At 41.8% G+C, this 26018-nt stretch overlaps 1 protein-coding gene across 2 annotated transcripts in view; it reads left to right on the top strand.

Annotated features, from left to right (window-relative positions):
• Positions 1-26018, top strand: part of LOC140476119 (latent-transforming growth factor beta-binding protein 2-like) — a 469839-nt gene that overhangs the window by 260389 nt on the left and 183432 nt on the right. For both annotated transcript variants that reach the window (XM_072568220.1, XM_072568221.1), the window contains exons 11-14: positions 3609-3773; positions 5925-6122; positions 19536-19555; positions 22543-22591. In XM_072568220.1, coding sequence (XP_072424321.1) covers positions 3609-3773; positions 5925-6122; positions 19536-19555; positions 22543-22591 — 432 coding nt within the window. The remainder of the gene's footprint in view (positions 1-3608; positions 3774-5924; positions 6123-19535; positions 19556-22542; positions 22592-26018) is intronic.

The raw sequence follows: 26018 nt of genomic DNA, 5'->3' as shown, positions 1-26018 counted from the left end.
GTAAAGACCATTCTCTCCTTGAGTCCCTTGTCAGGTCCACGCCCTCCCCACCAATGCACCTGTCACTCCTGGCACCTTCCCCTGCCACCGCAAGAAGTGCAAAGCCTGTGCCCACACCTCTGCCCTCACCTCCGTCCAAGGCCCCAAAGGATCCTTCCACATCCGGCAGAGATTTACCTGTACTTCCACACATATCATCTACTGCACCCATTGCACCTGATGTGGTCTCCTCTACATTGTGGAGACAGAACTCCAACTTGCAGATCTTTTCAGAGAACATTTCTGGGACACCTGCACTGACCAATCTCACCACCCTGTAGCTGAACACTTTAACTCTCCTTCCACTCTGCCAAGGACATGCAGGACCTGGGGTTCCTCTGTCACCAAAACCTAACTGCCCACTGTACCCCCCCCCCCCACCCCCACCACGTTCCTGATGAAGAGCTTATGCTTGAAAGGTCGATTCTCCTGCTCCTTGGATGCTGTCTGTTTGGCTGTGCTTTTCCAGCACCACACTTTTTGACTCAGTCCTTCCAAAGTAGTCTTCGCTGAAATCTAGCCTCTAGTCTGTAATGGGTCTGGACTCTAGATTGCACTGGCCTTCACCCCGAGGCCAGCGACCGCTCTGGAATCATCTTGAGGTGGGAAGTCCACACTGAGCCCACAGTAGGCCGAAACACCACCATATCGACTTGCACATACTTAATGTATCTTCAACTTTCCTTTATGCTGCACTCTCAATACCAGTCAACCTCACAACACAGGGAAAAAGTGAGGACTGCAGATGCTGGAGATCAAAATCAAAGGGTGTGCTGGAAAAGCGCAGCAGATCAGGCAGCATCTGAGGAGCAGGAGAGTCGAACGTTTCGGACATAAACCCTTCATCGGGAATGAGGTTTCAGGCCCAAAGGGGTAGAGAGATAAGTGGGGGGGGGGCTGGGGTAAGGTAGCTGGGAATGCGATAGGTAGATGAAGGTGGGGGGGGTGGTGGTGATGGGTGGCAGGGGAGGGTGGTGTGGATAGGTGGGAAGGAAGATGGATAGGTAGGACAGGTCACCAGGGTGGTGCCGAGTTGGAGGGTTGGATCTGGGATAAGGTGGGGGGAGGGGAAGTAGGAAACTGGTAAATTCAACATTGATTCCGTGTGGTTGGAGGGTCCCAACGGCGGAAGATAACGCATTCCTCTTCCAGGCATCTGGTGTCTTGCATGTCATTGGCAGAGTGGGAGGGGGAGTTGAAGTGTTCGGCCATAGGATGGTGGGTTGATTGGTGCACGTGTCCCGGAGATGTTCTCTGAAACATTGACTTTCCTGCTCCTCAGATGCTGCCTGACCAGCTGTGCTTTTCCAGCACCACATTGTTTAGCTCTAATCTCCAGCATCTGCAGTCCTCACTTTCTCCTGGGTTGGAAGGACTGTTATTCTGAACATTTTTGTTTCCTTATTTTTCCAATGTATTATTATGATCTGTAATGCTAGACCTCTTATTTCTCTATTTTTCTAATTTTTTTCCCCTAAAAGTTTGTAGTAAAGAATCAAGAATGCCTTTGTACCTAAGATGGCACCATAAGTGGTAACTTATAACGTTTCCACTGTACTCATGTGACAATAATGCTAGTTTTAATTTTATTAACAGGGTAGGAGAAGGGGAATGTCTTTAATTAACTTCATTTACATTTGCCCACTTCAGCAAGGAATTCCATGTCAGCTCCTGTGGGACATGGGCTTTAGCAGGGGCACGTTTTCCCACTGCCTGGAAACTGAAATGTGCCCACTGCCATGTAACCCCAACTGACCCAGATCCCACCATTTTAGACTGGCCTAATTTCTGTTCTTGGACTTATGCTGCATTATAATTCATCATCCCCCAGTTTATAACTCGGAAATTGAACCTTATCTCACACTTTACATGAGATCATTGTGTAGTAATCACAAATTAGATTATTGGCGTCTGAGTATTTTCTTCCACAACCTGCAACCTTGAGTTTAATATTAGATTAGATTCTCTACAATATGGAAACAGGCCCTTTGACCCAACAAGCCCACACTGACCCTCCGCAGAGTAACCCACCCAGACCCAATGCATACCCCTGACTGATGCACCTAACACTTTGGACAATTTAGCATGGCCAATTCACCTGGCCTGCACATCTTTGGATTATGGGAGGAAACTAGAGCACCCGGAGGAAACCCACACAGACACAGGGAGAATGTGCAAACTCCACACAGACAGTTGCCTGAGACAGGAATCAAACCTGGGTCCTTGGCAATATGAGGCAACAGTGCTAACCACTGAGCCACCATGACAGTAGGAATGTTAACATTCCCTTACTGACATTTGCTTTAGTATGATTAGTCTCTTCAAATGATGAATCAAGTAGCTCCATATTTAATTTGGGGTGCTTTTATTTAACCTACTTATCCAATCAACTTGTTCAGGGATGCTATTACCCTTCTCTGGAGCAGATGGAACTTGAACCCCTATCTCCTGATCCAGGGGGAGGGTCACTACCACTCTGCCACAAGAGGGTCCTCTTTGGGGTACTTTTCAGGTGCCATAAGTCTCCAAGAGGACAATATTAGAATAAAAGTACATCAAGCTTGGAGACTTCTAGGCTGCCTATTTTACACCTTCTGTCTTGTTTTCAGTTACATTACATGATTGTAATTGTACCAGTTTCCAGTTGGGTAGGTTTTGGGGTTAAAATACCTTATTTCAAAGAGACAATTAGTCTTTTGAACCATGAGCTGGATCCTTTTAGGTCCTAATTGCTCAATACTATGTGACAGGGTGAATTGTAAAATGGTAGAGAAAGAAAAGCTGGCAATTATTTATACAGCACAATTGACACCATCAAGTGATTCACAGCAAATTCATTACTTGACCTGCAGTTTTATGATGGCTGTAAATGAAATTGTGCACACAAAAAATCTTTCTGCAGTAAATTATTGATTTCTCCTCACCTTGTCTCATGGGGTGTACATAATTCCTTGTTTGTAAGCTAAAGGCCCGCTTATTGGCCTTAGTTAAAGTTTATTTTGAACCACTTGTTAAGGTTTACAGGATCAGTGCTTGGTGCATGCTCTTTCATCTCATTTTAGTCGTCTTTGATAATCCTGACACCATTCCTTGCTGCCACCTTTCTTCCTTTCTGTGAATATTCTTGTAAAATTGATCAAAGTACTGTTAGGGAAGTGCTACTTCAAGTAAATTTCTAATATTTTCGAGGAAGGTGGTGTGTAATTTAAAAGAACAAAAGAGAATATATGCTTATGTACTTGCTAATGTGTCTCCAGAACATCACAAAGTTTTTAGAAACAAGTATTTTTGAAGTTTAGTCCGTATTGTTCTACGCACAAACATCACATTCTGGTTCACAATGTAAAACCACATCAATAATATGGAACTGCATTTTAAAACAAGTCAACCTGCATTTGAAAAGAAACAAAAGTCATTTGGGTTTTGAAACTTTTCTGATTTCAAATCAGCAATGAATTGGGCTTGTTGGGTATATGTTATTCAAAGGTAGGTGATGATTGAGCTCCTGAACTATCCTCCTGAGAGCAATGTGTTGATTTGTTTTTTTTGCAATTGGTTTTTCTTTTCAGCGGACAAAGCTGTTTCAGTGGAAAAAGGAACTTGTTTTAGATCGCTGTCCAGAAGGAACTGCTCGCTGCCTCTTTCTCAGCAGATCACGAAACAGATCTGCTGCTGTAGCCGAGTGGGCAAAGGATGGGGTAAAAACTGTGAAAAGTGCCCGCTGCCTGGCTCAGGTAATAATTTATTTCAAGTGCTGCCTCACTGTTCTTTGTAAATCATTACATATGAAAGAGATGGATATTATTATAAAAAAACTACAGGTCAGAATTGAAGTAGCCTTTGCTAGTTATAGTTTATTCATATTTAAAATGCAATCATAGGATCCCCACAGTGTTGAAGCAGGCCATTCAGCCCACACCAACCCCCCGAAGGGTATCCCAACCACACCTACACTCCTATTGCTGTAATTCTGCATTTCCCCTGGCAAAATACACCTAGCCTGCACATCCCTGGGCACTATGGGCCATTTTGCATAGCCAACCTGTACACCTTTGGACTGTGGGAGGAAATCCACACAGACAGAGAGAGAGAGCATGCAAATTCCACACACATACAGTTACCCAAGGCTGGAATTGAACCCAGGTCCCTGGTACTGTGGGGAAGTAGTGCTAACCACTGTTTTCAACAAGCAGATACAATGTGAGGCTTTTTAAAGCTATGTTACATAATATGATTAAGTTGTTGGTTTTCTTTTTCAAAGCGGGTAAGTTTTTAATTGACAAAAATTTTATTTCAAAACATTTCTGTTTATTGGCAGAATTTTGATATTACTAAAACTGCATGTTGAGGGGAAATTGTCTGGTTTGGCCTCCAACTTACAGAAGGGTTGTGGGAGGAGGTAAAAGTGAGGGTTCCCGACAGCAGGTTAAAGTTTTACCATTAAGTCCTCAGCTGTGCTGGGAACCCTGAGCAAAGACTATCCTCTGCACTTGACTGAGGTCTGTGCATCTGCACCAAACAGCATGGGAGAACTGAAGTAACATAAGTCTAGTTTCTTTGGCTGAGGGGGTAAGACACACCAAGGCATAGTAATGCAAGGTAGGGATGATGTTAACATTCTTGGGAGTTATGGAGTAAATGAAGAGCCTGGCGGTGTGACCTTGTCCAGTCCATGAGCTGGGCGCGTGCAGCATTACAAATGCTGGCACAGCATTTCAGTGCAGAAGCATCCTGTAAGTGGGCCAGAGATATGCTGTTAGGGTTCTTAGAGTCTGGCACATATCGAATGCCGGTATTTTTGGACATGGAGTGCATGTGGCCTGTGCCCAAGGGATGTGCACTGAGATATCGAGATACAACAAGGAGACCCTTAGCAGCGTGTTGAAGTTGACAGCTACCTGGTCTGGTTTCCATGTCAGAATTTGGTAAGATAGGAAGCTGGAAAGAAATTTTAAAAACTATTTAATGACACTTTTAAAAATATTTAGCAAAAACAAAATGAGGTGCATTGTGCATTAAAAAGCACGTGACAAGCTATAATCAACCTTAATTGCTATCTAGTGTGTAAAACTCACCATGTGCTCATCAAATGCCAAAATTTGGCGTAAGATACTCTCAAAATCAAGATAGACCTCTTCAGAGATTTCATCTGATTTTGACCCAGTCCCCCCATCACCCACATCACCCAGGCCTCTATAGGAGTCTACTTCATGTCTCCCTTTCCTACCATACAGAGTATAGAAATACAAATCAAACCTACATCCACCCATAATTTCTCCACTTTCGAATCCAAGTTCCCAAATAATGATCAAATATTATAAATATCCCATCACAGCCACCCCCGGAGTGTTTTGGAGAAATGGTATAAGTATGCATACTTGACACAGCTGCTAGGAACATTGTAACATTATGAATGACTGAGTTATTAACAAAATACCAAAGGGAAAATATGGATTACTGTGTATAAATCAGCAAGTGTTATCAAGCTGGATAGCTTGCAGCTGCTACTGGTACAATAGTGTGGTCACAGGTGTGAATGTTTAGTTTTATAATTCCAAAAACCATCTACTCTTGTATTGGAGGTTAATTTAACAACAGTATATTACATTGCTCTATCGTAACCACATAAGCCGATTTCTGATGTGTAAGTGAGTTCAACATGAAACAATTATAACAAGTGGTGCATTACTCTGACACTAGAGGGAACAGTTTATAATAGTGACGAGGGAATCAAATAGGCTAGGTTTAATTATCTTTGTATTAAACATGTTTTTTTACTTAAAGCAATGTCTGTCAAACATTCATGTTTTCAACAAATTGACAGTGCAACACATGGACTCTTGCCTTAATAGTATTTTTACACGTAACGTCTTGTTTTATTTCAGCTGTCTTTGATGAAATCTGTCCAGCGGGTCATGGGTATCATTACTCTCGGTCTCACGTCCAGATTTCAGTGAGACCTGCTGAAGAACATGAATTAGCTCAGATTACCTCTGAACAATATCTTGACAGTCAGCAGAGCACCATCAAGGATTCCGATTTAACTTCAAAGGAAAAGGATGAATTTATTAGGTTAGAAGGATGTAAGTATTTTGTTTTGCTTTAAATCCATTAATTTTGCAAGCTGTATTTAAGTTCTATGTGAGGACTTTGAATCTACCTTAGACTGACAGAATGAGAGTGCTCTCTGATGCTGTCTGCCAACAATAAAGGTTTTTTTGTGGGATTAGTTTTAGGTAATTTCAATCTAGTGTCCGTGGATTGAATTGCTTTCAGGCAAGCCCCACAATCAGAAATGCTACATTGAATAGCTGCCTTGCGAAGAGGTGAAAATACTTAACACATATTTCTGCAATTAACAATAATCACAAAGTGGGGCAAGTGTAGATGGAGCTATAATAGATCATCTTCTGGAATGCTATTTGACATGAAGAATGCCTATTGTTACATTGATGGAAAGTATTTAACTCTCTACAGCTACATCCTTCATCTTAATATGTAACTGAGTTTGATCAAAGTTAGGAGAAAGCAAGGACTGCAGATACTGGAGATCAGAGTCGAAGAGTGTGTTGCTGAGAAAGCACAGCAGGTCAGGCAGCATCCGAGGAGCCGGAGAATCGACATTTCGAGCATAAGCCCTTCATCAGGAATGAGGCTTGTGGCCCAAGGGGGCTGAGAGATAAATGGGAGGGGGTGGGGCTGGAAGGAAGATAGCTGGGAATATGATAGTTAGATGGAGGTGAGGGGATAGTGATAGTTTGGAGAGAAGGGTGAGCGGATAGATGGGAAGGAAGATGTATAGGTAGGACAGTTCAAGAGGGCAGTGTTGAGTTTAGATTAGATTACTTACAGTGTGGAAACAGGCCCTTCGGCCCAACAAGTCCACACCGCCCCGCCGAAGCGCAACCCACCCATAGCCCTAACCGAACACTACGTGCAATTTAGCATGGCCAATTCACCTGACCTGCACATCTTTGGAGTGTGGGAGGAAACCGGAGCACCCGGAGGAAACCCACGCAGACACGGGGAGAATGTGCAAACTCCACACAGTCAGTCGCCTGAGGCAGGAATTGAACCCAGCTCTCTGGCGCTGTGAGGCAGCAGTGCTAACCACTGTGCCACCGTGCCACCCACGGTTGAAGGGTTGGATCTGGAATAAGGTGGAAGGAGGGGAAATGAGGAAATCCACATTGATCCCGAGTGGGTGGTGGGTTCTAAGGCAGAAGATGAGGCATTCTTCCTCCAGACATCAGGTGGTTAGGGTTTGGCAGTGGAGGAATCCCAGGAGTGGGAGGGGTTAAAGTATTCTGCCACAGGGTGATGGGATTGTTGAGTGCGTGTGTCTCAGAGATCTTCTCTGAAACGTTCCACAAGTTGACTCAAGATACCCAAGATCCATGTTGTTCAAATATATATATGGTAGAGAGAAAGTATTTAGAAGAAAGAAAATTGCAATGAGCATTCTGCTGCAAATAACAAAGGGTATTTTTGTCCAGAGTAATAAATCATTCAAATTTAGTTTTTAGTCATTTTGTTTTCTATTTACAGAGTTATGAGTTGCAGAGATTGGTAGATAGGACAAAGCATTTCTCTTTGGTGGTAAGATCAATGACTGGGGTGGGGGCATAGATTTAAGGTAAGGGGCAGAAAGTTTAGGGGATATGTAAAGGAAAACATTTTCATCCAGAGGGTGGTGGAAGCCTGGAACTCACTCTGTGACAGTCATAGAGGCAGAAACCCTCATAACATTTAAGTATTTATATGTGGACTTGTGATGCCAACACAAACAAGACTAGAAAATGGGATTAAGAGTCAGATGATTGTTTTTTTTACTAGCAGAGATGTGATGGGCCAAATGACCTTTTTCTGTGCTGTAGATCTCTATGACTCTATAACGTTTGTGACATTCCTTTACATCTTGTGGTAGATGAGATTTCTGATGATAAGGTAGTTTGTAATAAGGATGGCAATACTCATGAGTGCATCAGCCGAAAATTTTCTTGAATTACTATAATACCCGAAGTTATATCTGATTGAGTAGTGCAATCCTAACCAACATAGCACATCCCATACATAACCATCTCCAACCATCTAAGTCTTTTTCCAGCATTTTCTTAACTCTATAACTCAACTCTCACAAAAGCAATCCACTAACTCTGGCCACACCTTTGCAATCAAGAGATACGCTTAATATGTTCATTGGGTAAAAGAAAATCTCTCAGCCACTTCATCTGCATGTCCCACTTATAAATTATTAAAGATGCAAAGACAACAAGCAATAAGCAGCAATGAAACCCGAGAATCTGGTGCTGACAGCAGACAGAATTTATTTAACGTTTCATAAATTAAGAATGAATTCAAAGTCTGCCATGAAATGATATGTCACAAGACACCAGGTTATAGTCCAACAGTGTAATTGAAATCACAAGGTTTCAGAGCACTGCCCCTTCATCAAATTAGATCTGTGGTCTAACTTCAAATACCTGCTTTAGGCTCATATCCCTTAAATCCATTTCCCTGAATTTATTCTTAACAAAAAAGAATCTATCGCAGATTTATAATTGACAATTGACCAAGAATCAATTGTTATTTATGGAAATAAATGGGGGAAATGAGGGGATGTTCCATTTGTATAAAAGACCTTCTACACTGAGAGAGGCCACCTGCCATAGGACTTATTTAGGCTTCAAAGTCCCCATTGGAGAAGAGAAAGAAGACAGCAGAAGGATAATACAGGCGTAAACAACATGTGGTCAGCAATGTCAGAGCGAACAGGAGAGTCTGTCTCAGAATGGAGATACTGGAAAAGAGGAAGCAGGGCAATGCAGCCTCTTTCATGAAGGAGTGGTTATCTTCAACAGAGAGTCTATGATCCAAGTCTCAGTGACAAACAGATGTTCAAGCAGCTGTGCTTCTGAGAATGTGTCTGTCTAGAGATGCTCTCACGGATTAGTGTGCTGCATTGTTGTTTGGAGCTGAGCCTAATTGGAGTTGGTGAACAGCTGATATGTCACCATGGCAGCAATCTTCTGCATTTCTGGATCTCCTCTGAATCCACTGGATATATGGAGAAAGTGAGGATTGCAAATGCTGATGATCAGAATTGAAAAGTGTGGCGCTGGAAAAGCACAACAGGTCAGGAAGCATGCAAGGAGCATGATGAAGGATTTAGGCCCGTAACATCGATTCTCCTGCTTTTCAGATGCTGCCTGACCTGCTGTGCTTTTCCAGCGCCACACTGTTCAACTCCACTGGATGTATGTATAGGATCTTGCAGTCTGCACTTCATCAACATATCGAGACAGTAACCAGTGCCCTTTCCAAGAGAGCCTGACTGTACACTACTGTATCAATCCAGAGAGTCAAGCCCTGGTGTCCATTGGGCTTAGGCCCATTGTGGGCCACCCCCAGATGCTGGGTGTGATTGACAGTGTGCATGAAGCATGCAAGACATCAGTTTATCAATGAAAAGAGATCTTGCTTACCTAAGGTGCAACCTGCTTTATGTATGTTTCTTTTATTGGAGCCTGTCATTACACCTACGTACTTCAGTAATCTTAGTGACAAGCTTCTCTGACCCTCACACATACCTTCAGTGATGGATATCCAGAGGAAGGAGCTACCCAGTGAGGACGTGTTTCGAGAAACCCTTCTCCAGATGCAAAGGAGCGGTATTAGACCTGCCACGGGACAACCACAATCACCATTGTGTAGATCATTGACTTGCTGAAGATGTAAAAATGAAGTTGAAATACTTTCAACTGTGTTCTCTGCTTCTCAGTGAGATCTATCATACAATATTCTCTCCCAAGCACCGATAAGATTTGATCAACCTTTTTGCTTAATGTTGTGGCTAGTTCATAGTTTTACCACTGAAAGCAAATGACATTCTGATTATGCCCTTTGTCTTTTTTCATTTCCACAGCAGTGTGGAGTGGGATATTAACAGCCTGAATCACTTAGCACTTCAAAGTTACACACAGCCTTTTTAAAAATTCTTCCTTTGCTTTCCTCCCCCTGGTAGATGGCTCTTTCTGGAGCTCTGAAAATTCACTCAATCTCAGCAGCACTATTCTGCCATCATGTTTCATGCAATGTGTTTAACAGCTGCTACATTCTGAAGTGAAAGTGATTACAGCAGAGAGACAGAAGTCATGTATTTATAGCAAGTTAGTACACTATACACTACATGTTGAAATCATAGCAAAAAAGAATTACCTTTATGCAACCCCAATGGCTCTTCCATTATTTTGATGTCGTCGCCCAGCCTCCGTCACACATTACACTTCGGCAGGTCTGCAGCAATGACACAGCCTTATCTCTTGCAACCTGCACTTTGAAGGAACCAAGGGGATTCACAAATATACTTACAATGAAGTGTCAGCTATGCCACTTGTGTAGCCAAGTGAAGACACACAGAGTAGCAAGAAATTAAAGACGATGTAGCACTAATACATTAGTCTTTTGTTAAATGGCACAATGAGGTTTAACACACACAAACATACAAGTTAGGAGCAGAGGTAGGCTATTCAGCCCCTCAAGCCTGTTCTGCCATTCAATAAGATCATGACTAATCCACACACCTGCCTATTCATGATAACCTTTCACTTTCTTGATTAAGCAAGAATCTATCTACCTTTGTCTTAAAATTATTCAAGGACTCTACTTCCATCAAGAAGAGGAGTTCCAAAGACCCTCAACCCTCCAAGGGAAAAAAACTCATCTCTGTTTTAAAGGTGTGACCCTTGATTTTTAAACGATGACCCCTTAGTTCCAGGTTCTTCCATCAGTGGAAATGTCCTTTCCGTAGCTATCCTGTCCAGATTGTTCAGAGCTGATATGTATCAATCAACTCAGCTTTCACTCTTCAAAACTCCAGCCAATATTAACCAGGCCTGTTCAACTTTGCTTCAAAAGATGACTCCCTATTCCAGGTAATAGTTAAGCAAATGTTTTGTGAACTGTCTCAAATGTATTTACATCCTTCTTTTAAGAAGGTGACTAATATTGTGCACAGTACTCTAGATCCAGTCTTTCCTGGCTACCTTTGTTACCTGAGCAATTTATGAGGCCACAACATCTATCTCTTACTGCACTTCTGCAAATTATAAACTATTGAGGTCCCAGTACCAATCCCTATCACACATCACTCATTATGTTGTCTCACTGAAGAAGACCCACTTATTCCTGCTCTCTGTTTCCTGTTAGCCAGCCAATCTTCTATCCATGCCAATGTGTCACCCCCTCCACCATGACCTTTTATTCTCCATGATGTGGAGGCACTGGTGTTGGACTGGAGTGAACAAAGTTTACAAGTCACCTGATGAAGGAACAGTGCTCTGATAGCTTGTGATTTTAAATAAATCTGTGTCGGATGGCACACTGCCTCAGTGGTTAGCACTGCTGCCTCACAGCACCAGGGACCTGGGTTCAATTCCAGCCTCAGGTCTGTCTGTGTGGAGTTTGCACATTCTCTTTGTGTGTGCATGGGTTTCCTTCAGGTGCTCTGGTTTCTTCCCACAATCCAAAGATGTGCAGGTTAGGTGAATTTGCCATGCTAAATTGCCCATAGTATTCGGGGATATGTAAGTTAGGTGCATTAGTCAGGGGAATGGATCTGGATGGGTTATCCTTCGGAGGTTCAGTGTAGATTTGTTGAGCCAAATGGCCTGTTTCCACACTCTAGGGATTCTATGATAACCTGGTGTCATGTGACTTCTGATTTTATCTACCACAACGGCCTTTGACAAAACACATTATAAAGTGTCTTCTGGGAATCCAAGTACAATATGTCAACCACATCCCCTTTATCTACTACATGTTACCTCCTCAAAAAACTCCAATAGATTAGTCAAACATGATTTCCCTTTCACAAACTGCATTAGCTGTGCCTGCTTACTTTTAATTTATCGGAGTGCTCTGCTGTAATCTTTTTAGTAATAGCTTCTGATATTTTCCCGATGACAGATGTTCAACCAGCTGGCCTGTAACTTTCCGTCTCCATCAGTTTTTGAATAAAGTAGTTACATTCAGTATATTCCAATCAGATTATCTAGATTGATTCTCGAGATGAGGGCTTTACCTTATGAAGAGATACTGAGCAATTTAGACCGATACTCTCTAGCACCTAGAAGAATGAGAACTCTAATTGAGGCATATGAGATATTAAAGAAGATTGACAAAGTAGATGTAGAGAGGATGTTTCCTCTTGTGAAGCAATCTAGAATAAGAAGTTATAATTTTAAGATAAGGGGTAGCAGATTTAAAACAGAGATGAAGAGGAATTACTTCTCTCAAAGGGTTGTGAATCTGTGGAATTCACTCTCCCAGACAACATTGGACACCAGGACACTGAATAAATTAAGAGAAGAGACAGACAGATTTTTAATTAATAATGGCAGGCAAGGAACTGGAGTTAAGGCCGAGATGAGATTAGCCACGATTATATTATATGGTGGAGCAGGCCTGAGAGGCTGAATTGCTCCTAGTTTTTATCTTGTTATGTTCTAATGGAACCATCCTTGAATCAAGGATGTTTTGAAACATTAAAATAATTGCATTGACTATCTCACCAGTCAGTTCTTTTGAGTTGGATGGTAGAAAACATCCATACACCCGAGATCTGACAATGCTAGGATAGGTGCCTCCATTCTCTATTATCTGTGTTTGAGAATACACAGCATCTGGAAGCTCCACCACACATTCCCTCAACTTATGATGCAACTGCAGAATTTGCTGATGACTCCATCCTAAGGCTCAACATCCACATGGTCTGTTGCCGTCCTCAAACTGATAGTGAACTGACCTGTGATGGGCTCCGTCTGCTGCTAGGCCCCATCTATGCTGTGCTCACCAGTTTGAATGCTTGAATTGGTGTGCAAACTGATACGTTTTGGGATTTACACCGTTGGAAGGTGTGGACGAGTGAAGCTGACTGTGCAGTCTCTAGGGATGCCATCTCTTCCTCCTGAAGTGGCCGGTTTCCCTTGGCATTAAGTACAATATTATCAAAGGGACAGTGGCAATGTGGACACAACATGGATAGCTGCTTCCCTGTTACAGATTCGAGAACAGTGTATTCCCTGCTGTTATCAGACTTTTGAACAGACCTCTCAAACTTTCATTCTGATCTGTCTCTGCATCTTGTCTGCAGCTGTAACATTGTATTCTTCACTCTGTTCTGCTCCCCTGCTGCACTTTGTTTGGTACAATCTGCCCGTCTAGCACACAAAGCAACGTTTCTCATTTTATCTTGGTACATGTCTCAACAGTAAATCGAACTCAAACACGAATAAAATTGGCTGATGGTTATAAACAGAATAACGGTCAATGGATATTTTTCAGGTCTGGATCAAGGTTAGGATTTAGAATGCACTGCCTGGAAACGTGGCAGAGGCACATTCAGTTGAGGCATTCAAGACATGATCTGAGAGTTGTTTGGATTGTAATGTGTGAAGGGAAATAGGGAAGAGGCAGGAGATCGGCATTAGATAAAAGAATTGGTACAGGTCCAATGGGCCAAATGGTCTCATTTTGCACCATAGCTATTCTGACGTTCTGTGCTGTGCAACCTCAAGTTTAGTTCTCATGCATTTTATTTGTTAAGAAGAGGGGAGTCAGTTTTAATTTAATTTTCCTCTTAGAGTTGTTTTGTGGGTTTTGTGGCTGTGAGTTGGCAGGTTTGTTTGTTTCCTTGCCTTTTATAAGAGTATTTTAAAAACCCTTCCAGTGAAAAAAAAATAGGGTTAGCAGTTCAGTGGATTTAAAACACGATAAGAAAATTTGAGTTGTAGCCTAATGACAGGGGTCAAGGGACACACAGTGAGAGCCAGGAACATGTAGAATTCAGTCAGTCCTTGTATGTGGGTGTGCCAGACAGTGACTGCTGCAACCTGAGCTTCAGCAATCGGGTTTGCTTTGAAGTTAAAGTAATTGGTGAGTTTAGTTTACAGTTTGTTTTAGGTGTTTCAGGGAGAGATACCAGTTTAAAAAAATATCTTGTGTGTGTGTGTGTGTAGAACCTCACTAGAAAGAATCTGAGTGCAGCTATGCAGGCCCGTGTAAGAATGTCTGGTGTGGAAATAATTGCAACTCTTCACTTCTCGTGTTCGTCTTTGTAACAATATTGCTGGGCAAGATGAAGTAGTGTGTATTTGAATCCATTTCTGATGCCTTAATGATTGTATTTCAACTGTCTGGTGTAATGTAGTGCATGCTTTTTCTTGTTTACCATGATTCTTGTACATGTATTCAGTAACTAATTGCCATGGTTCACAAATAAAGCAAAGAGTCTACCAGGCCAGGTTTCACTCTGAAGGCTGAATTGGTCAACATTAATATCAACTGGGATCATAGCACCCAGTCTCTGCACTCTTCACCTTTAGTCATTCTCCATTGCTCAGCTACAGGCTGACCTGTATGAGAGAGCATGTAGATTGAAAGGTTACATATTGTATCATTGTAATCATTATGGTGCTCCATGTGTCTAGTGGTGAATGCTATGCCTCACGTGTGCCTGATGTGAATCTACACTCAACCATTCACCCATTGAAGCCAGAGTAGTTGTGACCATTGATGACCAGCCCCTTTTCACATTAACATATATGCCCCAATGCACGGTCCTATCCCCACAATTTCACATATTGCATGCTGCCTTCAATTCCCCACAGTTAACCACTACTCAGCAGTGGCCCCTGACAACCCCCTTCACTTTCATTGAGCTGCCTGCCAGGATTGATTATAGCCCACGCTTCTGAATTAATTGGATGGACAGCCCTGATTGGTGAGTATCCAAACCCCTGACAGATCTCTCTGGAGCTTCCCAACTGATTGACCATGGCTCCCTGTGCTGGTTGCCCTAGACATATAGGATTGACCGTGTCCCACTTCCAGGACTGTAGAGGTGCAGGCCCTTTGACTGTGACCACCCAAGTTACAGACTGATCATGTTCAAGCCCCTGGATTGATCTTGGATGATATCTTTGACATACTGCGCAGGAGACCCCTGACTGAAAGCTGTCTCCCTTGAGCTGACTGAGGTCTATTCCCCTTGGATTTTGAGACACACACAGTCAATTTGCTGTGTAAGCTTCTGACGCATGCTGTAGGTTTCTGTCTGGCATGTGGGCATATAGGAAACTGTATGTGTGAGTTGAATTCACTAATAATGCCGAGATTGAAGTAGCACAGTTGCTATACAACACGCCACCCTCTTGACTGACAACCAGACTAGCCTGCCTGGCTTTGTATCTCTGCTAAGACCCAAGGCAAGACAGAAGGACTGTGGGCCTTTAAGCTCTGTCTAAGGCAGAGATACTGTGAGGATCCAAGTGCATGCAAAGTGAGTATGTGCTATGAGAGTAAGTGAGGAGCCCTGAGGTATTTCCTGGTCCAGTCTATTCAGACTAAAACCTGTCTAAAGTGTCCTCGCAACAACATTCCAATAAACATGAATCCCTACAGTGTGGAAACAGGTCCTTCGGCCCAACAAGTCCACACCGACCCTCTGAAAAGTAACCCACCCAGACCCATTGTCCCTACCCTATATTTACCCATGACTAATGCACCCAACCTTCACACGTCCTGAACACTATGGGTTAATTTAGCAAGGCCAATTCACCTAACCTGCACATCTTTGGACTGTGGGAAGAAACCAGAGCACCCAGAAGAAACCCACACAGACATGGAGAAAATGTGCAAACTCCACACAGATGTGTTGCCCAAGGCTGGAATCAAACCCTGGTCATTGGCATTGTGAGGCAGCAGTGCTAATCACTGAGTCACCGTGTCACTCCAGGTGGTGCTGGAGCACTGAAAGTGCAGCATTGACGTGCAGAATCATCTTGTAATGGGTATAATGCTTGCAATAAGATCATGTTGAGGCTGATATGCGTCTCATGCCATCTTCTGTGGGTGAATGCAGTCACTGCCCATGGGAGCGTACTCTGAGATGTATCACACATAGAAAGGTGGTGAAGAAGGCATTTAGTATGCTTGCCTTCATAGGTCAGACCAGTGAGTACAGGAATTGAAATGGCATGTTAAGACTGTATAAGACACTGGTGAGCCCACGTTTGGAGTACTGCATACAATTCTGGTCACCCTGTTACAGCAAGGATATTAGGGTGCAGAAAAGATTGGTTAGCTTCCCAATACTATGGAAACGGGCTCTTTGACCCAACAAGTCCACACTGACCCTCTGAAGATTAACCCACACAGACCCATTCCCTTACCCTATATTTACCCTTGACTTGGCAATTTAGCACGACCAATTCACCTGGCCTGCACATCTTTGGATTATGGGAGGAAACCAGAGCAACCTGCACAGGGAGAATATGCAAATTCCACACAGTCACCCGAGGCAGGAATCAAACCCAGGTCCCTGGCACTGTGAGGTAGCAGTGCTAACCACTGCTGGTGGCACAAGGGCATTATCCAGACTGGAAGATTTGAGTTATGAGGATAGGCTGGGACATTTTTCAAACGAGGTTGAGGGGTGAGCTTAGAGGCTTATAAAATCATGAGGGGCATGAATGGGGCCAATAGCCATGGTCTTTTCCCCAAGGTAGGGGAGTCCAAAAGTAAAGGGCAAAGGTTTAAGATGAGAAGGGAAGGATTTAAAAGGGACCTGAGGGACAACTATTTCACAAAGAGGGTGGTGTGTATATTGAACGAGGTAACAGAGAAAGTGGTAGAGGCAGGTACAATTATAACATTTAAAATACAATTGAACAGGTACACGGATGGCAAAGGTTTAGAGGGACATGAGCCAAATGCAGGAAAATGGGACTAATTCAATTTAGCAAACCTGGGTTGACATTTACAACGTGGACCGAAAGGTCTGTTTCCATGTGGTGTGAATCTATGACTCTGTGTTGGATGCTGCTGCCTAAGATGGAGGTATAGATGGGCAGCCAGTGACCTGGAGTCACTGAGTGACTTTTATGTTGTGAGTTGTTGCCATTCAGTTTCTACCTGATGCTTGGGATCTGAAGAATCTAAATATTAGTAAGTTGGGTCAGGCAGGGCAGAAACTTCCTTCCACCCCTAGGGGAGTGGACATCACACACTGTCCTTGTAGCCTTGAGGGGAGGGGGGCATTGTTAAACCTTCAGATCTCCCAGGGTCTTCCTGCTGCCAATGTAGCTGCATTCTGCCTGTAGGCAGGCATGCAATAGGTCTTTTTTATAAATGAAGATATTTTCCTAATCAACCGCTCAAAGTCGGTGAGACTTCCCATGCCTCCTATTCTAGAAGTGAGGATACCAGCACTGCACCACCAGTAGATATGGATGGGAAATTATCAGTATGCAGTCTGCACATGATGAGAGGTTGTCATTAGTAAGTACAAGCTTCCCAGCATTTTAAATGTGGTGCCAATTTCATTGCTAGAGCCTCTCCTCCATGAATTCACTGATAGAAGATGGTGAGTGTCCAGCTATTCTTCACTCAAATACTCTACTTCTGTACAATATTTTCAGTACAATTCTATGGTCTGTATAATTTTAGGAGTCACACAACAGGTTTATGTGAAATCACAAGCTTTCATCTGACGAAGGGCTCATGATCTCAAATAAACCTGTTGGACTATAACCTGGTGCTATGCGACTTCTAATTTTATACACCCCCGTCCAACACCTCCACATTGTGTATAATTTTAGTTTAGAGAAGTAAACCCGGTGGTGAAACATTTGAGAGGGATATTTGTATCATTTTTATTACTAAGTATTTTCAAAGTTCTTTTCAAGGCACATTTTTCTTTTGCCATCGTTACAGCTACATTTGCAGTGGGGTTTTATGTTATTTTCCATTGACTTCAAACCAGGCTAATGCAGTGTAAATCTAGAGTTATGAAATGACTCCATGTAACAGAATAATATTTCCTCCCAAATGAAACTTTATATTTTATTCTGGAATGAGATGGAGCCCTAGCTCTGGATTATACTTTAATTGAAGCTGTGCCCATAATTGTTTTGTATTGATATTCTAATTATAACTGGACTAAATCAGCTGACATTGCAAGTAACAAAGAGTTTGCAGTATGCAGTTAGTAGAGAGCTAGTAATTTATACCTGGTCTGCACTCATTGGCTTAATGCCCTCTTCAATGAATTTGAACTACAACTGAATATATTGTAAGATTGACATTACAGCAGGGATGACATCTGAAAAATAAACATATTTTTAAGAATTAATAAACTTTTCTATCAGGTTGGCTAGTAATATACACAATGTACATGAGGTACAAAAACAAATTAGCTGGAGAAACTCAGCAGGCCTGGCAGCATCTGTGGAGAGATAGCAGAGTCAATGTTTTAGGCCCAATGACCCTTCTTTGGGAACAACTTCCTTTCAGGTGGACGCAGAATATTTCATATCACCATTGTACCTTCTTCAGTTCTGAAGAACCACTGAACCACCATGTGGTTCAGTGGTTAGCACTGCTTCCTCACCATGCCACGGACCCAGGTTCAATTCCAGCCTCTGCCAACTGTCTGTGTGGAGTTTGCACATTCTCCCCATGTCTTCGTGGGTTTCCTCTGAGTGCTCTGGTTTCCTCCCATGGTCCAAAGATATTCCGGTTAGGTGAATTGGTCATGCTAAATTGCCTGCAGTGTCCAGGAGTGTGTAAGTTTGGTGGATTAGCCATGGAAAATGCAGGGTTATAGGTTATGGACGGGATGCTCTTCAGAGGGTCAGTATGGACTTGTTTGGCTGAATGGTGTGTTTCCACACTGCAGGGATTCAATGAAAGACAGTGTGAATATGCTTTCACAATTTTGAGTACATTGAATGTATTTAACTATTATTTCTCTATTCAGAGAATAATTTTGGTTTGTAAAGATTTTATGTATCTTGAGTGCCTTTGTAAATACTAATATTTCAATGCAGTCCTGAGGTAGATGGCTGGTGAAGAAGGCATTTGGCATGCTTACTTTCATTAGTCAGAGTATTAAGTATAGGATTTGGAACAGCATGTCAAAGCTGCCAAAGACATTGGTAAAGCCATACTTGGAGGACTGTGTACAATTCTGGTCACCCTACTATAGGAAGGATGTTATTAAACTGGAAAGGGTGCAAAAAAGATTTACAAGGAGGATTTGTTGCTACATCAAAGTTGTCATCTTTTGTATTAGATGTTAAATTAAGGTGCTATCTATCCTCACAGGTGAACATAATGTGTTCCATGGCACTAGTTTAAAGAGGAATAGGATAATTCTCCCCCCACATCCTGGTCAATATATACTATATTCAACATGAGTAAACATTTTATTTGTTAGTATCACATTGCTGTTTGCGGGGGTTTATTGTGAACAGAATGGTTGCTATATTTCCTGAAACAGTGATTCCACTTTAGAAGTGTTTCATTGGCTGCAAAACACTTTGAAATGTGCAATAGCTATAAAGGCGCCACAAAAATGTAAGTCTTCTATTTTAATAGACCATTCTTCTTTATGTAACATGTAATTCCTGTAACTGACTTTCTTTTCTTTGCAGACGATACGACAATAAAAACTGTAAGTATTATTGAAAATGATAATTAACTTTATCAACAATTGTAATTACTAATTAATTTTCACCTTGTATTTAGATATTTCAATCATTAGAATTTATCTGTGCATGATATAACCTATTGCTATCCAGTTATAATGATCATACACTTTGCAGCATGTTGGATTCCATAGTGGGTATCTCACATATAATCTATGGAATGTTTTAAATTTGTTATCATAAAAATTACAAGCATGATGCTTCACAATACTGGCTTGTCAACTTTTGTATACAATTTAAAATTCATCTGACAGTTATGAAAGATTTTCCTATAAACCTGTCCAGGTATTGCCAAATCAGCTTCAGATGCTATTAAATCCACCTACGTGGCACATGTTGGGACAGTCCCTGGCCAGGGGTGGCACAATATGGTCGCCTGTTGGCATAAATAAGACCATAATACATAGGAGCAGTAATTAGCTATTCATCTCTCCACGCTTCAGGCTCACTGCCTTTATTCCTGATGAAGGGCTTTTGCCCGAAACATCGATTTCGCTGCTCGTTGGATGCTGCCTGAACTGCTGTGCTCTTCCAGCACCACTAATCCAGTATTCATCTCAACCAGTCTGCTCTGCCACTCAATCATGGCTGATAAGTTTCTCAACCCCATTCTCCTACTTTCTCAACCCCATTCTCCCAGCTTTTCCCTGCGATCCTTAATCCCCTTGAAACTCAAGAACCTATCTATCTCAGTCTTAAATACACTCAATGACCTGACTTCCACAGCCTTCCATTGCAGCGAATTCCATAGATTCACCACTCTCTGACTGAAGAAGTTTCTCCTTATCTCTGTTCTAATGTGTTCCCTTTGCTCTAAGGCTATGCCCTCAGGTCCTAATCTCTCCTAACAATGGAAACATCTTCCCAACATCTACTGAGTCCAGAGCGTTCAGTGTTCTGTATGATTCAACTAGATTCCTCCTCATTCTTCTAAACTCCATCAAGTATAAACCCAGAGTCCTCAAACGTTCCTCATATTTTAAGCTTTTCATTCCTGGGACCATTCTCGTGAACTTTTTCTGAAGATAGGTAGAGGGACAGGTTGCACTGAGGAGGCAGAGAGGTTGAAGAAGGATTTTGACAGCTTAGGAGAGTGGGCAAAGAAGGGGCAGTTGGAGCAGATGTACTGCTCCCCCTCCAGGGCCAGTACATCCTTCCTGAGATATGGGGCTCAAAACTGTGCATAATACTCCAAATGTAGTTTGACCAGAGCCTTATTGAGCCTCAGAAGTACATCCTGTTTTTACATTCAAGTCCTCTCAATATAATTACCATCATTGCATTTGTCTTCCTAACTACTGACTTAACTTGCAAGTTTACCTTGAGAGAATCCTGGACTAGAACTCCCAGTTTACACTTCAGACTTCTGAATTTTCTCCCCAGTTAGAAAATAGTCCATGCCTACATTCTTCCGATCAAAATGCATGACCTCACACTTTCCAACATTTTACTCCATCTGCCACTTCTTTGCCCATTCTCCTAACCTATCCAAATCTTTCCTCAACCTCCCTGCCTCCTCAATGCTACCTGTCCCTCTACCCATCTTTCTATCATGTGCAAACTTAGCCAGAATGCCCTCAGTTCCTTCATCTAGATTGTTAATGTATAAAGTGAAAAGTTGTGGTCCCAATACCAACTCTTATGGAACACCACTTGTCACCAGCTGCCATCCTGAGAAGGACCCTTTTATCCCCGCTCTCTGCTTCCTGCCAGACAGCCAAGCTTCAATCCATGCTAGCACCTTGCCTTTAACGCCATGGGCACTTATGTTACCCAGTAGCTTCCTGTGTGGCACCATGTCAAAGGCCTTCTTGAAATCCATGTAGATAAAATCCATTGGCTCTCCTTGGTTTAATCTGCTCATTACTTCCTCCAAAACCTCTAGCAGATTTGTCAGGCATGACCTCCCCTTGATGAAACCAGGTTGACTTTGCCCTATTTTACATTGCACTTCCAAGTGTTCAGAATCTCATCCTTCACAGTAGATTTCAGGATCTTACCCAAGACCAAGGTTAGGCTAATCGGTGTGTAATTTACCGACTTGTGCCTACAGAAACAGAATTAGCTTGCCTGATCCATCATTAAAGTGAGGTCATAAGTTAGCACAATGGTAGCTTTGAGAAGGAGTTATCCCAAGGGAGCAGGGTCTGTTTTGAACAGAATCTGGCTGGGGATACCCAATCAGCTTTGGATAGAATTGAGTCCATGACGTGGCACTGAACATAATTAGGTAATATGATGGCATGTTAAGATTACATTTGGGGCTTAGTTATGTTTTCACGCAAAATTGCTGAGGTGGCTGAATACAGAACTGCTGTCACTTTGTTTGGACCCATTCCTGCAATTTCGGCACCTGCAGAGATTTTTCCTTGTGCCAGGCTATTCACGCGATTGCATGTCTCAAATTGTGGCAGTCTGCACAAAATCAAATTTTAATCTAATCCACACTGCCAGAATGAGGTGGGTTTGAGGCAGATATCCATTTTATTGTCGGCCCAATTTTCACTTCAATCCAGTGCAAAATCAGAGAGAAAATAAACAGATGACCTCCTCCTAATGAACATACTGGATTAAACCCAAGGTTAAATGTTTGGTCTTGTATGCCTGCACAGTGTGGTTTGACAGCATATCAAATTCCTTTTAGAGTTAAATGTATAGGAGTGTGCTACAGCACGAAATTGTTCACACAACTGGATTTGTTGCATATCTTTCAACCACTGTACTTTTTTTGTTATTTTGATGGTGGAAGAAAGTTAAGAAAGTTTCAATTCAGGCTATTTAGATTCAACTTTAGCTTCGAAGAACTCTAGCTGCTGCCAGTTTGTTCTCTGAACAAAATGGTCCAAAAAGTGAAACCAAAAATAAAATGCAATGCTCAATCACATTTGTTATGGTTAGGTAAAGAAAGTTACTGAATTATCTGCTCAGTGCCATCTGTTTTTGTTTAAAACAGCCTCAACCCTTTGCACCTGCTCATATTCCAAGAATTGATGCCTATCCAGGTGAGTAATAACTAATTTTTTAAGGTTTGTTTATGCATCAGTAATTCCACTGTGGTCTGGATTTAAACTGCATATTTTAATCATCATATGGACACTTGGAACATTACACCTTCATCCACTACAGTTGATTACAACCCCAAATTTATCTTAGTGCCTTACCTTCAAACATAAATGGACGTGTGGGACTATAAAAACGTGAGCTTTATTTCAATTGGGAAACTGAAGGAGTAAATCATTTTCCCTTAACATCTGTAAAATGTTGTTGGGTGCATACAAATCATTCCTGAACTGCTGCTTCTTTAGTGAATAAAGCATGCTTTTCAATGTGGAGACTTTACCATAATAGTTAAAGATTTTAATTCAAATATGACATCTTTGCATGGAAGTACAATACTAATCAATCGAACAAACATGGACTTCATAGGAATCTTGTCTTTAGCCAGGATGTTGCTGGGTATGGAAAATTTGAGTTAATTTGAAAAAAGCTGGGACTTTATTTGCTAAAGCGTAGGAGGTTGAGAGGTGACCTTATAGAAGGTCATAAAATCATGAGGGGTCTAGATAGGGTAGTTGTCTTTTCCCTAGGATGGGGGAAATTTCAAGACCAGGGGACACATTTTTAAGGTGAGAGAAGAGAGATTGCAAAAAAGACACAAGGGGCAATTTGTTTACACAGAGGGTGGTTCATGTGTGGAATGAACTTCCAGAGGAAATGGTGGATGTGAGTACAATTACAACCTTTAAAAGATTATTGAATAAATAATAAATAGGAACGATTTGGAGGGATATGGACTAGGTGCAGGCAGGTGGGACTAGTTTAGTTTGGGATTACGTTTGGCACACACCGATTGGACCAAAGGGTCTGTTTCCATGCTGTATGACTCTATGACTTAAGTATTTATTCTTTAAAGTAATTTTGTACATGTTGTGTTGATTCCTGCCAACCAAGGCCTCATTCAGATTTTCTGAACCAGGTCTTTGGCTCCCATTTTCACCATCAGTGATCAACTGGTTCAACAACTGAATTCATCTTTTATCTATAATTTTATTTTAGCTTCATAACTTAATTACAGGTGAAAGTTATAGCTTGTACGTTCTCATTGTTTTACTTTTGAAGATGATAGTCCTGCTTTAGGGCATGTTTTTGTCATCTTCTGTATCAACGTTTTGTTGAAGCACATCAGTCAAAAGTCAAATTTGCAAGATGAAGGCTGAATATTTTCACCCAAGACAGGAAGTGTACCATATAGGGGATATCATGATTTCATATGAGGAAAGAAAATAGGACATGCACAATAATATCACGCTTGTTGTTTTTATTTTTAGTTTGTCTTCCCTGGCTAATAATACAGAGACATCAAAGGAAGGTTTTTGAAGAGTTCCATAAAAGAGGAAAATTTATGGGATTTATTGGAGGATTCATATGCAAAGAGGAATGGACAGATTTCTTGAGATATTGTATTTGTTGAAAGACAATATTGGTTGAAATGTGTCAGCTTACCCCAATTATAAAAGCTCTTCTTTATCAGGATATCTAAAAATGCTGTGGTGTCACTGTTCTAGTATGTGTCATTCCATAGACAGCAAGAGCAGAAATTAAAACAGAAAATGCTGTCAGTGTTCAGCAGATCTGGTAGCATCTGTAAAAGGAGGAATAGAGAAATGAATTTCAAGTCAATGTCCATTCATCAGAATTACCAATCACAGTATCTAGTTGTGAGATGGATACTCGGCACCAGGAGATCTCTGCTCTTTTTAATATCATCTTATAGGATGTTTATATGCCCATTTGTCAGGTAGATGGGAGGTGGGCCTCAGGCCTCCTCCATGGGCCTGTGGCTTTAGCAATGCAGCATTCTGTCTCTTAAGACAAGACAGTGTAAGTTTCATTATGCTGTCAAATCCTGGAGTGGAATTAAAATTCCAGGATCCTCTGGACCACGTGTAAAATTGCTGTCAGCTGGGGTAAGCTGACACCTTGTTCAGCCAATACTATCTTTCGATGAATACAATATTTGTATTTCAAGAAATCTGTCCATTTCTCTTTGCATATGAATCCTCACACAAATACTGTAAACTTCCCTCTTTTGTGGAACTCTGCAAAAACCTTTCCTTGAGAACTCTTTATTATTAGCTAGGTGAGGCAAACTAAAAAAAAACACCTGTGATATTATTGTAAAAGTCCTCTTTACTTTCCCCATATGAAATCCTGATATCCCATATGTGGTATCCTTCCTGTCTTGGGTAAAAAAAAAATACAGCCTTCACTTTGAAAATGTAACTTTTGGAAAGACAACTGACATAATTCAACAGTGTTTGCAAAGTTGAGTTAATTCCATTGTAGTTATTCCACTCGTTAAAAATATTTGCAAGTTGGGACTAGTACATTGGTCTCTGGTTACCAGCTGATGATGCGGATAGTTCACTGCAACCCACCCTCCTTTCCAATATTTCCCAATCAACCTGTTCAGAGATGTTATAACACACTTCTGCAGCAGTTGGGTCTTCAACTTGGGCTCCTGGCTCAAGAAACACAATCCCCCTCTCTAAGCTGAATCTTAGCACCTTCCTTTAGCCAGGCAAGGCAAACTAAAAATAAAAAAAAGCATGATATTTTTGTGCAATGCCTATTTACTTTCCTCATATGAAATCATGATATCCTCTATATGGTACACTTCCTGTCTAATCATTAGTGCTACAGGACCAACCAGTAGAGAATCTTAGCTAGAAGAGACACTTGTCTTTCATAACTAAGCATTACCCTCGATATTGCCAAACCCTGCTGTGTGTGTGTTTGATCGTGAGCATTATGTACAATAGCTTGTGTGCCCTGCTGATAACCTTCCCATCTAAACTCGTAATGTTGTGCTGAAAACAACCGGCCATTGACACATCTCAATAAGTAATTAAGGATTAATTGATTCTGTTATGTTACATCTTTGTCCATGGGCACCTCATGTTCAACAATACGACCTCACCTCTACTCAGTGAAAATCTTGTCTCAATGCCCTGCACCCAGTTCAAAGATGCAGCGTGTTGTTCTCACTATTGAGATTGGTCTACAGAATCCCAACAGTGCAGAAATGGGTCATTCAGCCCTTCAAGTCTGCACGTACCCTTCAAAGAGCATCCCACCCAGACCCACGCCATCTTTGCATTTCCTGTGGCCAACCTACCTAGCCTGCACATCCCTGGACACCACAGGGCAATTTAACATGGCCAATCTACCTAACCTGCACGTTTTCCAACTGTGTTGGAGGAAACTGGAGCATCCAGTAGAAACCCATGTGGGCAATGTGCAAACTCCATACAGACAGTTACCGAAGGCTGGAATTGAACCTGCATCCCTGATGCTGTGAGGCACCAGTGCTAACCACTGCCATCCTTAGTCTTTCTGGACTTCTAGCTCATTTCAGCCACATATAAT

Source organism: Chiloscyllium punctatum, chromosome 4, assembly GCF_047496795.1.
Source record: "Chiloscyllium punctatum isolate Juve2018m chromosome 4, sChiPun1.3, whole genome shotgun sequence".
Lineage (NCBI taxonomy): Eukaryota > Metazoa > Chordata > Chondrichthyes > Orectolobiformes > Hemiscylliidae > Chiloscyllium > Chiloscyllium punctatum.
Note: the sequence above shows the minus strand (reverse complement) of the source record. Positions and strands in the feature narration are given on the sequence as shown.